This window comes from Diospyros lotus, chromosome 5 (genome assembly GCF_014633365.1).
Source record: "Diospyros lotus cultivar Yz01 chromosome 5, ASM1463336v1, whole genome shotgun sequence".
Lineage (NCBI taxonomy): Eukaryota > Viridiplantae > Streptophyta > Magnoliopsida > Ericales > Ebenaceae > Diospyros > Diospyros lotus.
In genome coordinates, this window is record NC_068342.1 from 1,239,992 (window position 1) to 1,254,979 (window position 14,988).

Below are 14,988 nucleotides of genomic sequence, written 5' to 3' on the forward strand. Positions count from 1 at the left end.
ACTGCTCTCGCCTCCTTTGCCATGGCCGTTGTCGTCGCCTCGCCGTCGCGCCTCACTATCGTCGCCTCGTCTCGTTTCTGTCGCATCTCTACCATAATCGCCTCGCCTCGCCAACAGTTGCGCGGCGGCGAGGCGACAGTAGCAGCCATGGTAGGGGAGGCGAGAGCAGCAAGAGCGGGGCAAATCCATGGGAAGGGAAGGAGAGAGCACGGTGTAGGGGCAAAATTATCTTTTTATCCCTTTTCGATAATCTCGTTGGAAAGCCCGTCGGACTTTCTAGAATTTTTCATCCTTTTGTGGCCAAAAATGTGTTTTTAAATTTAAAAATGCATTCAATATGTTTTTAATATTATAAAATAATATTTAAAATATTTTTAAAATTACATAATTAGCCTACATTTTTAAAATTGCATAATTAGCATGAAAAATGTTTTTTTTTTTCTGGCTTTATTTGATGTTTTGAAAATAAAAACATTTTTAAAATGTTAAAACTAGACTTTGAGATGTTTTCGTCCCTCATATAAATTTTATTTGTCAATTTATATATGATTTTAAGAAATTATCCCAAATAATTATTTTTATTTCTAATTATGTTTTTTATTACCATGTTGATGACCTACATTTCAGATTACTTAAAATTTTTGGAACATGAAATATAAAATAACAAATAAAATATTATATGTTCAAATTGGACAATAAGAGCAAACTGTAACCTCTGGCAGAAATAATTAAAGCTCAACTACAATGTTAACATGTCAAAAGAAATCCCAAATTCCAGCGTGTACAACAACAGCCAGTGCTCGAGTTTGAAGATTAAAAACAAGAAAGTGGGGGAGGGGGAAGCAACAACACTTGTACTTGTAATGAAGTGAGCGACACTTTATCTTCTTGTTGAAAGTAAATGACACTTTCTCCTATTCATAAATTTGATTGATTCCCAGCAAATGGGGCCGATCTTTTCTATTCCTCGTCGCTATCGTTGCTGAAAACTGAGGCTACAGCTGCTTTGGGCTTCTTTTTGGCAGCACTCGCAAATGAGGTCTATTCGAACAAGCAGAAGAGACCAGTTAGTGTCGAAAAGGTATCCATCAATGGTATCTAATACTAGCATGCTTCCTACTTAATATCAACCATTTTTATACGTGATCAAGTGCTTATCCTGTCCCTTAAATCTAGTGTTTGGCTACAATGAGGGTCCAATGCCATGATGGCAAAATCCAAAATAGTTTTACCCTCGTTATTTCGTTCTCCCTCGATTGTACACCTATATACCCAATCAGTTCCCTACCGGCACGACCATTGTTAAAACTAAAAGCAAAGCCCAACTGAATTGATCAAAGGATTACCATTTTGGCCGATCATATACCATGTAAATAAAAAGAGCATGTATATCTTGTGAGTACCTTGGATGTGCCACCTTTTGATGAGAAACCGAACTTTAACGCCTTCCGCTGATCTTGATCAGCAAGTGCAGTGGCACTTCTCGTTGAGGAGGAAACCACAGCAGATTGCTCTTCTTGATCTTGCTGCTGCTGCTGTTGTTTGCGGGCATCGGCACTAATTTGCATTAACCAATACAGAAGTTAACAGAAAAAATGATAAATGTTGCTGCTTAAATCAAATCTGACAGAAAACTAAAACGAATAATACACAGATTTTAAACCATAAACCAAAATTTAGAACAATATTTTGTTCAGAACAAATAGGTACATCTGAGCAAACTTAGCCATCTCCCTCTCCTGGCGTTGTTGTTCTCGTTTCTGCCTGTCATCACGACCGCTGCTTCCATGCATTTCTCTCATTTCTTTAAAACGCTGCAAAGCTCATACCAAGCAAAGTTACTTGGCAAGAACAGGTGAAAGTATTCTATAAAATACATGCCAAGTGCAGTAAACCAAAGCTCAAATTTTCTGCTCCAAGAAGGCACCTTACCTTTCTGTGATTGTGGTCATAGGAACTTAGATGAGCCTCAAACTCCATAGCCAACTTGTACTGCTTGTTGCAGAGGTCACAATAAAAGACCTTACGAATTTCTTTCACCTCGGTCTGAATTTTTTGCTCACGTTCTGCCATAACCTGGATTTTCATAATGTGCAGGAAGCAGGCAGTAGAAGCCACCAGGTAATAAAAACTGCACGAAATTCTCAAGACCTTCCAAAGTTGATGTTCCCTTATGATATATCATTCCCATCAAAAGACACACATATAAGCTATATGCTGCCTTCTGCTATTATATATAGGTTTCAGAGAAAGTAAAGCATTAACCTCAAATTATATAATCATTTATCATGCATGGTTCTGCACACTGCTCTTAAAATTAAAGTCATACCTCCCGCTTTTTTGCAATTTCTTCTGTCTCCTCTACTTCAATATCAAGTTTTTTCCGCTGGATATTTTCTTCTGCAGTAAAAAAATCATCTTCCTCCTGTTTTCCAATCCCTAATTTTGAATCTCTTATACCGGATTTTATTGGCTCAATTATTCCTTCACATGATTCATAAAAGCAAAGGTCAATGCAAGGAATGAAAAAGGTGAGCGGCAAAGTCAAAACACCAAGAAAAATAAAATCAATAGGACCCTAAAGCAACTGGCCAATATTTTATGACAATCAAAAGCAACGAATAAAAATCCTCAACATGTAATTTCTTGATAAACAGAACCTCCACACCCCAGCCCCCACTCAAAAAAAACAAGAAAGAAAGAAAAGCCAAAACCCAACTAACAGGCAGAAATACAAAAAGAAAAGTGAAAACTCACAGGAGATCAATAAAGTTAACTTCTTTTGATATCTATCGTACAGAAGTGTCTAATTTGCAATTCATATTAAAGTAAATGGATCAACCAAAACCAATTCCCTTCACAAGCTTAGCTAGGATTATTGAAAATTATACAGGTTCATTCACAAATCCAAGATATTTTAAGTTTGGACCTTCTCCATTAGCAACAAAGCTTGAGAACATCAAGATTCATACTATTAAGTTTATAAAAGAGCCAAACAGTGGATTCCTTCTTTTATATAGCTCATTTGTGGAGTAGAGGCTATATAGCAACAAATTAACAGAAAAAAAAAAATATTGCTCAGACCTTCATGCTTCCATCCTAATTTTATGGCTAAAAGAAAAAAATAGGTCTAGATCATGGTAATACGAATATCCAGTGAGAAAAGCACAGAAAAACTTTGAAACAATAACTAATGCTACACAAATGGACTTCAATTGAAAAATTGAACAAAATAATTTTGCTCTATTTGGTTCCTTCATTTTAAAAGAGATTGACAATATGACAAACAAAAAACAATTGCAATCTCCAACAAATGTAAATGAAATATGCACATATTTTAAAAGATACAGCAATCTAGAGGCTGTAAACAGCTAAAAACACTATGGCTGATATGTTATTCTATCAATAGCAGTACCCCAGGACACGTACCTTGTTCATCCTTTCCAAGACCTTTCCCTTTCCACCCCATCTTCTGGAGAAGTCTAAAGCCAATGTTAGATGATGTCAACTGTGTATCCAAAGATGCTTGTTCCACATTATCTAGATCTACATTTTCTGTTGGCCTGTGGTTAATTGGCAGACGGAAATCCTCTGCAAGATCCTCAAGAACAGCCTTATCATAGGCCTGTAACATTAAATGTAAAATAAGAATGTCAACATATTGGGAAACTATTCCTGCACATGCTCTTCATGCTTTATGGGTAGCTTTGTGTTGAACTTGAGCCTGTTTATTGGTGGAGTGCAACCTAAGCTCTTTGGGTATCCAGTAAGGAACATGAATACTGAATTGACGGTATTATTATCCAATTGAAGAGCCTCAAATTTTTAAATCTATAAGAGAAGAAACATCAAACAAAGCATAGATGGCTAAGTCCCTTAAGGCCCTTTTTATCTGGTGTGCACCTAGTGGGGGTACAAGCAATTGCAGTTCATGAAACTAAAAACAATTTATGTATCAGCAGAAATAGTCAGTTAACACTGCATGACATTCTATTTATATTAGTGTGCTAAACTTGGTGTCTCCCCACAAACCAGTTTGAACTTAATACTGGCGACAAAGACTTGTAAAGAAATAAAAAATAAAAAAAATCATAAACTAGTAGCGAGAACAAGCCGGTTGGAGATCCCTACAAAGGATATTTACCTCCACCTCTCGTTGCTCTTTGTCTCTAGATCGTGATTCCTGCCTGCCATTATGCCATCCGTGCTCCATCCTGAAGGCCCTAAGAAACCCCCATAAACCAAACATTAAAGTCGGCAACAAATCCGTCGGGAAGTCGCGAAAAATTCAACAGTGAAAACCACAAGCATCCGGAATTTTAACGAATTCATCTCCCTATGCGAAAGGGAGACGGTTCAATTGTAGCTCCACTACGACGTAATTCCAATAGCATAAGGTTTTTCTAGGGTTTCTGAATCAAATCCGATACACACGCAGGACCTAACTTAACATATACTAATTCAGCATATATATGTATATACGTTGATGAAAGCTACCAGATTTAGAAGAAAATTTTGCCGATGACGTAGAAACCAGCTTTGATCCGTCGGCCGTCGTCCTCCGATCTTCTCTCGATCGTCAAATGATTCAATCTCGTCCAAAGCCTGAACGGCCCGACAAAGCCAACCATATATGCCTCATCTTAGCTTACAAATTCATTATTCCACGTCTAATAAATAAAATTAATATTTTAACTCAGACCTTTTTTTAAAAAAATAATTAGATAAAAGAATAATTTTTAATAATTGAGATTTAAATTTTTAATATTTTTATATATTAAAGATCAAACGTCATACCTTTTAGTTATTGAGGGAGGATAATAAATTAGTTAATCTATTCAAATACTACTAATTAGTTATTCACGTTATGTGTCACGTATCAAAATAGATACATTCATATAAGTGTTAACGTTCTATCACATTTGTATACATTAGTCTTTGTAGTCATTTGGACGAGATGATGAATATATGGTCGGTTTGGTATAAAATAAAGATAACTAAATTCTCTTATCTTAAAATAATATTAATGAGGATATAGATAAGGGTTGGCAATGTTGTTATTTGGATAAATATGTTAAACGACAAAATATGAGGGGTAATTTTATAAAACAAAGATCATTAACTAGGCGAGAATATTCAGTCAGTAGTTATTGAATAGACCGAATTATTCAAATTGAAAATAGTGGACTTTTTTTCTCATAATCGAATTAAATTGACCAAATAAATGCTTAATATGAACAAACTGAATAATTGAAAAAATATTGAAAAAAATAAAAAATTTGGTCCAAAACTATATTTTTTTAACATTTTAATTGGTTCAATTATTTTAATTTTTTCAATATAGAGATTAAATTGAACCGAAATACACAAAATACTCAAATTTAAAAATTGAACCGAATCAAAATATAAATTGAATTGCCAATTTAAATTGATTTGATTCGTTTATTTCGATTTAACCAAAATATTGCTCACTTATATAATCAACTTATGAAATGTATAAAAAAAATATATATATAATCTTGCAAACATTCTATTCATTTTGATTATTTATGAGTTAATTAATTCTTGCACTTTCTCTCTAAAATCTATACCATACATATTTCCCTTTTCTTTTGTTTTAGTTAAACATTAGAGGGTGGTTCTAGAGAGTTCTCATTTAGTTCACTTCAATAAAGCACAAAAATGGTTTGGAGGTATCGTTACGATATTTTCAAATCATTTTTGAAACGAGAAACATTTCCCGTTTCAACACTATTTATACTTTTTTTTTTAAAAAAGAATACCCATTTATTCGCTTTTGTGTAACTTAGATTCTCTTTTCATTGTGTTCACAAGTTGATTCAAGTGATCTTCAAAGTAAAATAATTGAGATTGGGCCGGCCATAATCTCGTGCCTAGTGGTGAGCCATTCAGTTAGTTTAGCAATTGGTCAAATCAAATAGACCGAACATTTTTTAAAAATCAATTCGAATTTGATCAAATAGTTGGTCAAATCAAAAAACTAAAAAACCAAAAAAATCGAACAAAATTGCGTTAATTGAGTAAAAATAATATTACTTAATTAATAATAATTTTCATTCGATTAATCCTTATTAGTAAATTTTAATTTTAAAATATTACTCAATTAAAATAATTTGTTACTCGAGTAAAAATAAGTGTTATTAGAGTAAAAAAAATATTATTTGATTAAAAATAACTTTTACTCAATTAATCTTTGTGAGCAGTTTTCGGTCAATTTGATTATTTTAGTTTTTTTAATAAAGAAATCGAATTGAATTGACATAATCGAGATATTTAAATTTAGAAATTGAATCAAACTAGTTTATAAATAGAATTGAAAAATTTCATTGATTTAATTTAATTATTTTAATTTAATCAAAATTTTATTCATCGTACTAATGCCATATCAAATGTGTATTTGTTTCTTAATATTTATATTAACTTCAAAATATTTTTATTAATTAGTAATAAATATATTTTATCATACACGTTACTACAAATAAAAATATATAACATTTTAAAAAAATATAGTAATTAACTTTTATATAAAAAAAATTATATTTCTCCTCATCACGTGCCGGGGCGACGACATATCCACAAAAGTAAAAACACTTGACTGGGCTGGTTTTAGAAATTGGGCTCGGGCACATGCCAGCAGGGCGCAAGGCCCATTAGTTGGTGGGCCGAAGTAAATATGCATTTAAAAAGCAAAGGCTTTAACTAAAAATTTAGGAGTTTATGATTTAGAGTTTTTAAAAAAATATTATTTTAATTAATTTATGAATCTATCAACCAAATTTTGTGATGTAATTATTGATAAGTGGAATGAATTTACGCTTTTCTTAATAGAAATTGATGTGTCATTAGCAAAATTCTATTAAAAGATCAAAGAAGTTTAAAATAATTTTTTGGTCTAAAAACATATAAAATTCCCCTTAATTGGGGATAGGGTCATGAATAAAGTGCAAACAAAATCCCTTAAAGAGTTATGCGAAAAAAATAAATATTATATATAGAAATCTCAATCTTAATAATCTTGAAATATTAGAATAAACATTATTTGAAAGAACTCTAATACTAGGGAATTTGGGAAAACTCTGTACTCTTCTATAAATATATAAACCCTTATTTCAAAAAAAAAATGTCTCTAATATTAGTTTTAATACGATATTCAAGTATTTAGTGTCTATCTTAAATATCAAAGTATTTGTGGAGATTGTCCTATGCTTTTTGAATTTTCTTTTTTCTTGTAGAGTTTAACCAACTTGACAACGACATTTCTAGCTAATAAAATCATTGTTTTTACTCGAGCGATTAATAGAGATAAAATTATTTAAATAAATGACCTCATAAATAATTTCAAAATTTCAACTAATGACAAAATAATTTCAAAAATATAATTAAAAAGTTAAATCTATTTAATATTTCATAATTTTGGAGATTCAATAAAGTGATTAATCTAAACAATAGTACTATGGGTACCACCTAAAAGTATTTCCTTTTTTTTTTTTGGATTAAAAAAGAACTTCCTTTCAATCACCACTACAAAAAGTTCAAAATATATATTGAGAGATGTTAAACAAAAAAACTTGATATGTTTGTGAATGATCATTAGATCAGGACAACTAACCAAGAATCAATCTAAAAAATGATACTTTATTAGAAATGTTATTTGATCCGTGGTATAATCGTGTTTTCTTCAAATTTTTATTTGTTTTGAGATAATGTTAGTAATTTTCGAGCCTAAATTTGTGGCTCTTTTGGTAAAAAAGATAGGGTACATTTCAAGTAGATCTTCTTATGCTCAACTTAATCACTATAATTAGAAATAATATAATATTAATATAATAAATGCATAATAAATATTGTACTTGACTAGTGAGTTTCTATGCGATTATATGAGAAACTCAAGGGTGAATATTGGGCAAGATGATATCACATAGATGGTTAGATTTAATTATTTAATTAGATGAACTAGGCAAATAAACTACAAGCTTAGGCTTGACCCTTATTGACTCTTGAGTAGCCTCTGGTCATGTTTTAGACTAGAACTAATTCTTTACACTTTATCTAACTTAGGTCTTAATTTAAATATAAATTGTCGTGGACTTATGATTTTTTTCCTCTAAGAATCAATAACCATCGTGAGAACTATTTACTAGTTTACGAGAATTATTAATCAAGCTGGCCATAGTACAATAATCTTAAAAATTAATGAATTAATTAATTAGCTAGGTGCATGCATGTTAATCATGTTAATTAATTAACTCTCATGGGCATAATCCTGCATTTCTTTCTCCAAAGATGCTATATTAAATAAACACCCAAAACTAAGAAAAAATCTACGACCTTTGTAGTGTTGCTTGTAGCCATCGACTACATATATGGATGTGCTCTAGCAATGGAGCTTAATTTCTATGTATATATTCTGTGTTTTTTCTTTATTCCAAAGGTGTTGTAAAATAGGAAGAATGTGACTCTTTGTATTAATTAATTAATCAAATCATTCCAAACCAAATTAAAGTAAGATTCACTCTAATCCAGTAATTAACAAGTGATAAGTGAACCCATATGATGAGGTGAAGCACAACCAAATTGCTTTTGTTTCCACCCACAATCCCAATTCATTCTTCAACCGATCTAGGAATGGAGTTGAGTTGGTGTGAATACTTCAATTAAGTGTTGGATATATTTAAAAATAAATAAAATTATTGTTATTCAAATACAACAATAATTCTTTTTGTTGTTGTTGTTGTTGTGTGTGTGTGCGCGCGCGCGCGTGCGTGTGCGGGAGTGTGTCTCGATGGACTTGCGAGTGATTAGTCTACTGGTGACTTGTAAGGAAAAAATTGATTAGGGGTGTAGGTGAATCATGTTCTGTGCAGACCCTTCGATATTTAAGTCAGTAGTCAATCTCCAAATGAGTATGTAAAATATAAAAAACAAGTAGAATTATAGTTGTGGTATGGTTTTGAACGTACTTTTCAACTAGAACAATTCTTTTATTTATAAAAAAAAGGATACCAAAAAAGTTGTATTTTTGGTGGGCCTTTCGAATGTCTTTTAGATTTGTAAGCAAGCATATTAGAGGTGAGTGGTGTTTAAAAATCAAGTATTTTGAGATTTATAGTTTTTTGGAAGGCGGTTGGGAGAGAGGCTTCTGAATTTGAGAGGCCTGCGAGAGTCTTCTAAATAGTAATGACCAAGTAAAGTATAAATTTTTAAGAAAATAATAATCAAACTCATATTACTTCACGCTCAAATGGGCACATAATCTAGTCATTGTATTTTTCTTAAATCCTTTAATTCTAATTTAATGTGACATATCGGTATATGTGTGATTTTTTTTTAATTTTTAAATAAAGCATATTTATTACTATTGTTCTTTAAAGCCTTAAAGCACTTCCCAAACAAATGCAAACACCTCACTCACTCACTCACTAACTAAAGAGAGATACTAATTAGGAGACTGCAATTAAGCAAATAAACCCCATTAATTAAGAAGCCACAGAGACAAAGCCGTCTGAGAGAGAGATTCACAAGATACACTTAATTAATCATTAACTTGCTATTAATAATTAATAGCAACAGAGGTCGATTTCCATTGAACAGATTGGCAGCCTAACAAAGATACCCTTAATAAAGGGCGCATATATATATACATTCAGAGAGACACATTAAACTAATGCAACATGATTACAGCCAGAAAACATATAATTAATTACTTGATTAATTAGTAGGATGCTTCCTAAAGCAAAGATATATGGGAATAATTTAGTTTCCGTGGATTGAAGTACAAGTTGGAAATGCCGACTCTGGCTGTTACTAGCTAGGTGTTTTGAGATTCCCAAAAGCAATGCCAACTCTGGCTGTTACTAAGTGTTCTGAGAATCCCAAAAGCTACACAGCTTGCACGCAATGTTGGTAGGGAGGCGAACGTTTAGGGTTTCTTGCACAGAAAGTGGAAAGTAATCTGATTTTCTCAGCTTACTTTAGGGCATTGGAAGAGAAAGAAATGCATGGAAAGTTGACAGGAAGCTCAATATTCTTAATTTGGTCAAAGATGTACCAAACAGCCAGTGCTTGTACCGAAACCTGTTTTTCTAAAGGTTTGTTTTGGTCGGGTTCTTCACCCTCAAGCTTTCTCTTTTTGAGAAGAGAATGGAAACTCGACCAAGAGATGTTGTTTGGTAGGTCTATCATATAAGATAAACCCATTCAAATCTAATCTTATTTACTATTATGTGTTTGTTTGCATGTATAAATCAAAAGAGCATTTTGGGGGCACATAATATTAGTTCATCTATGAAACTTGAAGAGCGTTGTAATTTATAAATATTAAGATATTATTCTTTATTTTTTTTTCATAAACAACTTTTTACGAAATAAAAATTATATTTTTCGTGTTTACGTAAATGTAAAAAAAAACTAGCACGTAATACTTTATGTTAAATGTAACAAAAACTTTAATTGCATTATTTAATGAATTGAAAGTTGATTTAAGAGCCTTGTATAGTATATCTTGTGTAATAAAAGAATATTAATAAATGATCATTGTAATAATTTCTAGTGACATAAGAAAAAGAAAATGCTAATTGAACACTCACTTTTTTAACAGTTTTTAAGTACACTAATGGATGTTAATAGAATCAAAATCATCATTTGAAAGAAAAACCCCTTTACTTTGCGTGGATGCCAAAGGGGGAATAACTAGTTAGTGGAACCTACGGCCAAGTTTACCCAAAGCTTCGATGCATTTTCATCAAATATTCATTCACATAGAACCCTCATCGGAGTTTGCTGAAGGAAAAATATTCATCTTATGATGATCGGTGGGAGTTGGGAAAATGACAAGAAAGTTGGTCGCCGCGAGGCAGGGTATAGTAGTGGAGGGGTCAAATACGAAAGCAACGGTGCACAAGCTATGTGCTTTTCAATTGTTTCCCCCATTCACCAACTACCGTGGCTTTGATTTGATTTGATCAGCCATCACGTCCATCCGAATTGAATTCCTTTAATCCAACGGCCCTCATTTCGCTAGATTCTCCCCCCTTGAATCACCCCAACGATGAGCTAGGAAACTGGCCCCCTGGTGGGCACCTGCTATGCCTTACAGGCCCCCTATAAATAAACCTCGCCTCGTTACCATTGGAACCCAAGAGAGTTAGAGACTCAAAGCTAGATAGCTAGTTGCTTCCAAAGCAAGAGAGATCATCATCATCTTCATCTTCATCTTCATCGTCAGCCAGCCAGCCATGGGAGGCAACAGCAACAGCAACAGGCAGCCCAAGAAGGCATCTCCCAACACCTTCGCTTTTCTCAGCTTCTTCAAGCCATCAGCCAAGAGGTCGAGGAAGGTAGAGGACTCGTGGCCGGATAACTCAGTGAAGGCTTACAAGGTGTGGCCCAGCGACGAGGACAGAGGCCGCTGGGTTGCAGAGCCCGACATCGACCGGAAAGCTTCGGCTTACATTGCCAAGGTCCACGCCGTTAATGTTGCCGCCGCCGCCGAACGGCAATGAATAAAATCATCTCATCAACCCCCCTACAATTCCATTGTTGCCGTACGTCTCTCTATAGCTAGCTCCTACCCTTAGTGTAATTTATTATTTCCAAAAGTCTCTTGTAATTTCTAGCTTGTGAATTGCCAATAATGAAGTGAAAATAAGCCCTCTATTTGTTTGTACACCTCTGTCACTCTATTTACATACATGTGCCTGCATATTAATCTTCCCACCATTCGCAACGCTATAGCAAGTCGACTACATGAGTTCTAGCTCTCGGCATCCACGACCGGCAGCACGTGTACATGAGAAGTCTTGTCGCTGGTGGAGGAAGAGGACAAAGGAGCTTAAGGCTGCTGCATCTGAGATTGGAATGGAATGGCAGAGATATTCCCAAGAAGAAGGGTGGGTGTTGCTTCCAGCAGCAAGCATTACTGTACCAGGCACATTCATTTGTTCCAGTTAGCTATAGCTAGCCTTTATACCCCTTTCCTGTTCTCCTTTCAATGGCTTCTCACACTTTGGCTTGTCATTCATTCCCCCTTCTATGTCACTCACTACCCTTTTCCTCAGATAGGGGAAGGGAGGAATAACATGCAATGCAAATCTTCACAGTAGAGACTGCAGCTTGAACCCATTAACCCTAATTAACTAGCACACATACATACATATATATATATATATATAAGAAAAGTACTGTATGCTATGTGTACCGACAGATTAACAAATCTGATAATCAAATCTAACTTCATCATCAATCATCAAGACATTACAGATTGAAGAAATCCAGACTTCATGAAGTTGGATATGGGGCTTCATCCAGAGGCAATAACGATAAATTAGGTGATGACATTTTTGTCATTTGGCACATTTGATCATTATCTCGGCAACCCAGTTGTTTGTATAAGTAGTATTAATTTTTACAAAAAAATTATATATATTTAATTAAAAACAATTAATAAGAACAAATCAGATATTGGGTATTGAATGTGGAGTTTGATAACGGTAACAAAAATGACGAATAGGAGAAAGATAACAATGAGAATCCATAACCACTATCCAATATTTGGCATCCATAAAGGTGACATAGGTTTGTTCGCACATGTGTTTGGGCCTGAAATAATTAATGAATGATTCATACTATAATTGAACAACACACAAAATATATATTCTCTCCGTAGATTAAGAGCAGTACTTTAAAAGTAGTTTATGCTCAGAACCAATGTACCCAGTGCAGCAGGGCTTTCTCTTGTGTTATCCAGGTAACATGAGAGTGATATTTGTCAATTCAATACCCTAAAATCCCCAACCTTTAACATGCTCTATGTTGGGTTAGTTTGGGTGATTAGGAATTATGTAGTAGTTTCAGCCAGCTGTTGCCAACATTGAGTGAACAAGTGACATATCAAATTCCATTTTAATTAATTATAAGGGTGTGTAATGTGGTTAGTGTCAAATAAAAAAAATAAGAACAAAAATAAAATGAAACCTAGCTAAACCTATTGCAATTATCAGTTTCTCCAACAACCCAAATTACCATTGACTGGCGGTCATCTAGAGAAAAAAAAAATTATTATTTGGATTTTTCGGCTAGTTTTATTTTATTTTTTATTTTTTGTACACCCCTAATTAATTATTAAAACCTATATATAAAGAAATTTTTGGCATTAATTTGGGACAGTCGTTTATTACGACATTTGCAGGACACCCTAGTAAAAGTAAGTATGGGACACCATTTCAGTGTTTTTTTAAGGGTTCAAAAACGCTGAAAAAGCCAAAAAGAAAAGAAGACGAAGAAGAGGACGACCCTAGCTGAGGTGAATTAACATTTTGCATATAAATATGCAGATTCTTCCTTGTATTTCACTCTTCCTAATTGGCTTCAATTTTCAACGAATTGAAGCAAAAAATATCAGTACTACTGTTGAGAGTTTTATTTGTAGTTGCCTTAATTTTAACCCTATCTAGCTGTATTGAAGGGTCGATGGCCATCCAAACTTGTAAAGTTTTCCTTTTCTTCCTTTTGTTTCAGATCCTTCTCCATGGATCTTCCATGTGCCGCCTCTGGAAACTGATGGTTCCAATCTCTCCCCATTCTTCACTGTCGGCTACTCCACCTTGAATGTAGCTCGGTACTGTATCTTCGTTTAGGTCTCATAATTGATGTTTGATGTGGACACCTCCTCAAAGGATGAGAATTGTTTTGGAATAATATTTATTCGATATTATAGTACTGATGTGCATATAAGATTTGTAGACTATTGCACTTAATTGTTCAGTAAATTTTTTTAATACACACCCAGATAGCAATACTCAATGATATTTATCGACAATAATAATAATATATAACTAGAGGTTGGCCTGTCCCAAATAAAAAATAAAAAGGTTTAAATAAAGATCTTTTTTAGAGTTTTGGGATAAAAAAATATTTCAAAAAACACTAAAACAATACCATTTCAATATTTCCATCCATGACAATCACACACACAGACTGACAGACAAGATGATATCTATCTACTTCACCCTATTGGTTGTGTAAATACTTTTTTTCTTTTTTCATTCATTTTATCTCAACTAATATAATAGATGCTGCCTTGAATGGAATAGGAATCTTGATTTATTTATCATCAGCCCCCCTTTTTTTCTGGTGAATTACAGTAGTTAGGCAACATATTCTTGCACTCTAATGCTTGTTAATTAATTATATATAATTAAATAGGTTTTAGTGGAGAAATATCTAACTTGCTTGTCAACCAAGAAATTAAGGATATTTTAATAAAAAATTAGCTCCCCACCTTTAAAAACCCTAAAAGAATAAGTCTAAATTTTAAAAGATACCCTTATATTTATATAAAAAAAGTAAACTTTACGAGAACAATATCACTTAATCTTATTCGTTATACCCCAAGTATAATTTATGAGGTTAACGAGCCTCGTGTTATAGTTAAAGTTATCTAAGTTAATTTTTATTGCAAGTATCGTTGATCGCATGCATAATTCATTTTTTAGTTGTATTATTAGAATTCCAAATTGTGAGGTTGGATCTTTATGATTCTATGCATAATAGGTGATTAATTCAATGCTTTGTCCACCATGTTGTGTGGCTAAGTCGTATCACACAACATGTCTTTTTTTTGTGATTGTTGTTGAACTTTGTTTGTTTTATGATGGAGTTTTGACTAATTTATAAAAATTAATTGAGTTAAAAATTCGATCACCCAATGTAAAAAAAATTAAAAAATCTCTATAAGAAACAACAAATCATAAGACATTAAAGTAAAGTTTTGGTAAAAATATTAAATTTAAGTATCTAAATAAAACTTTAATATAAAATATAAATCAATGGAGATTAACATGGATTGGATCTGGATATGGTCTAGGCTGGTCTAAACTCATAAAATTCAAACCTATTTACAATAAACCCGGCTCGAATTCAATGGACCCGTTTATTAAATGAAACGGGAGACCCGATGGGTTAACAGAT

At 33.2% G+C, this 14,988-nt stretch overlaps 1 protein-coding gene across 1 annotated transcript; it reads right to left on the bottom strand.

Annotated features, from left to right (window-relative positions):
• Positions 1–696: 696 nt before the first annotated feature.
• LOC127802799 (uncharacterized) lies at positions 697–4,642 on the bottom strand. Its single transcript, XM_052338825.1, has 8 exons — positions 4,498–4,642; positions 4,145–4,223; positions 3,430–3,625; positions 2,330–2,484; positions 1,933–2,076; positions 1,711–1,814; positions 1,404–1,557; positions 697–1,041 (listed from the first exon to the last, which is right to left on the bottom strand). The coding sequence occupies exons 2-8, from the start codon at positions 4,211–4,213 to the stop codon at positions 961–963; spliced, it is 903 nt and encodes a 300-aa protein (XP_052194785.1). The 5' UTR covers positions 4,214–4,223; positions 4,498–4,642; the 3' UTR covers positions 697–960.
• Positions 4,643–14,988: the final 10,346 nt, after the last annotated feature.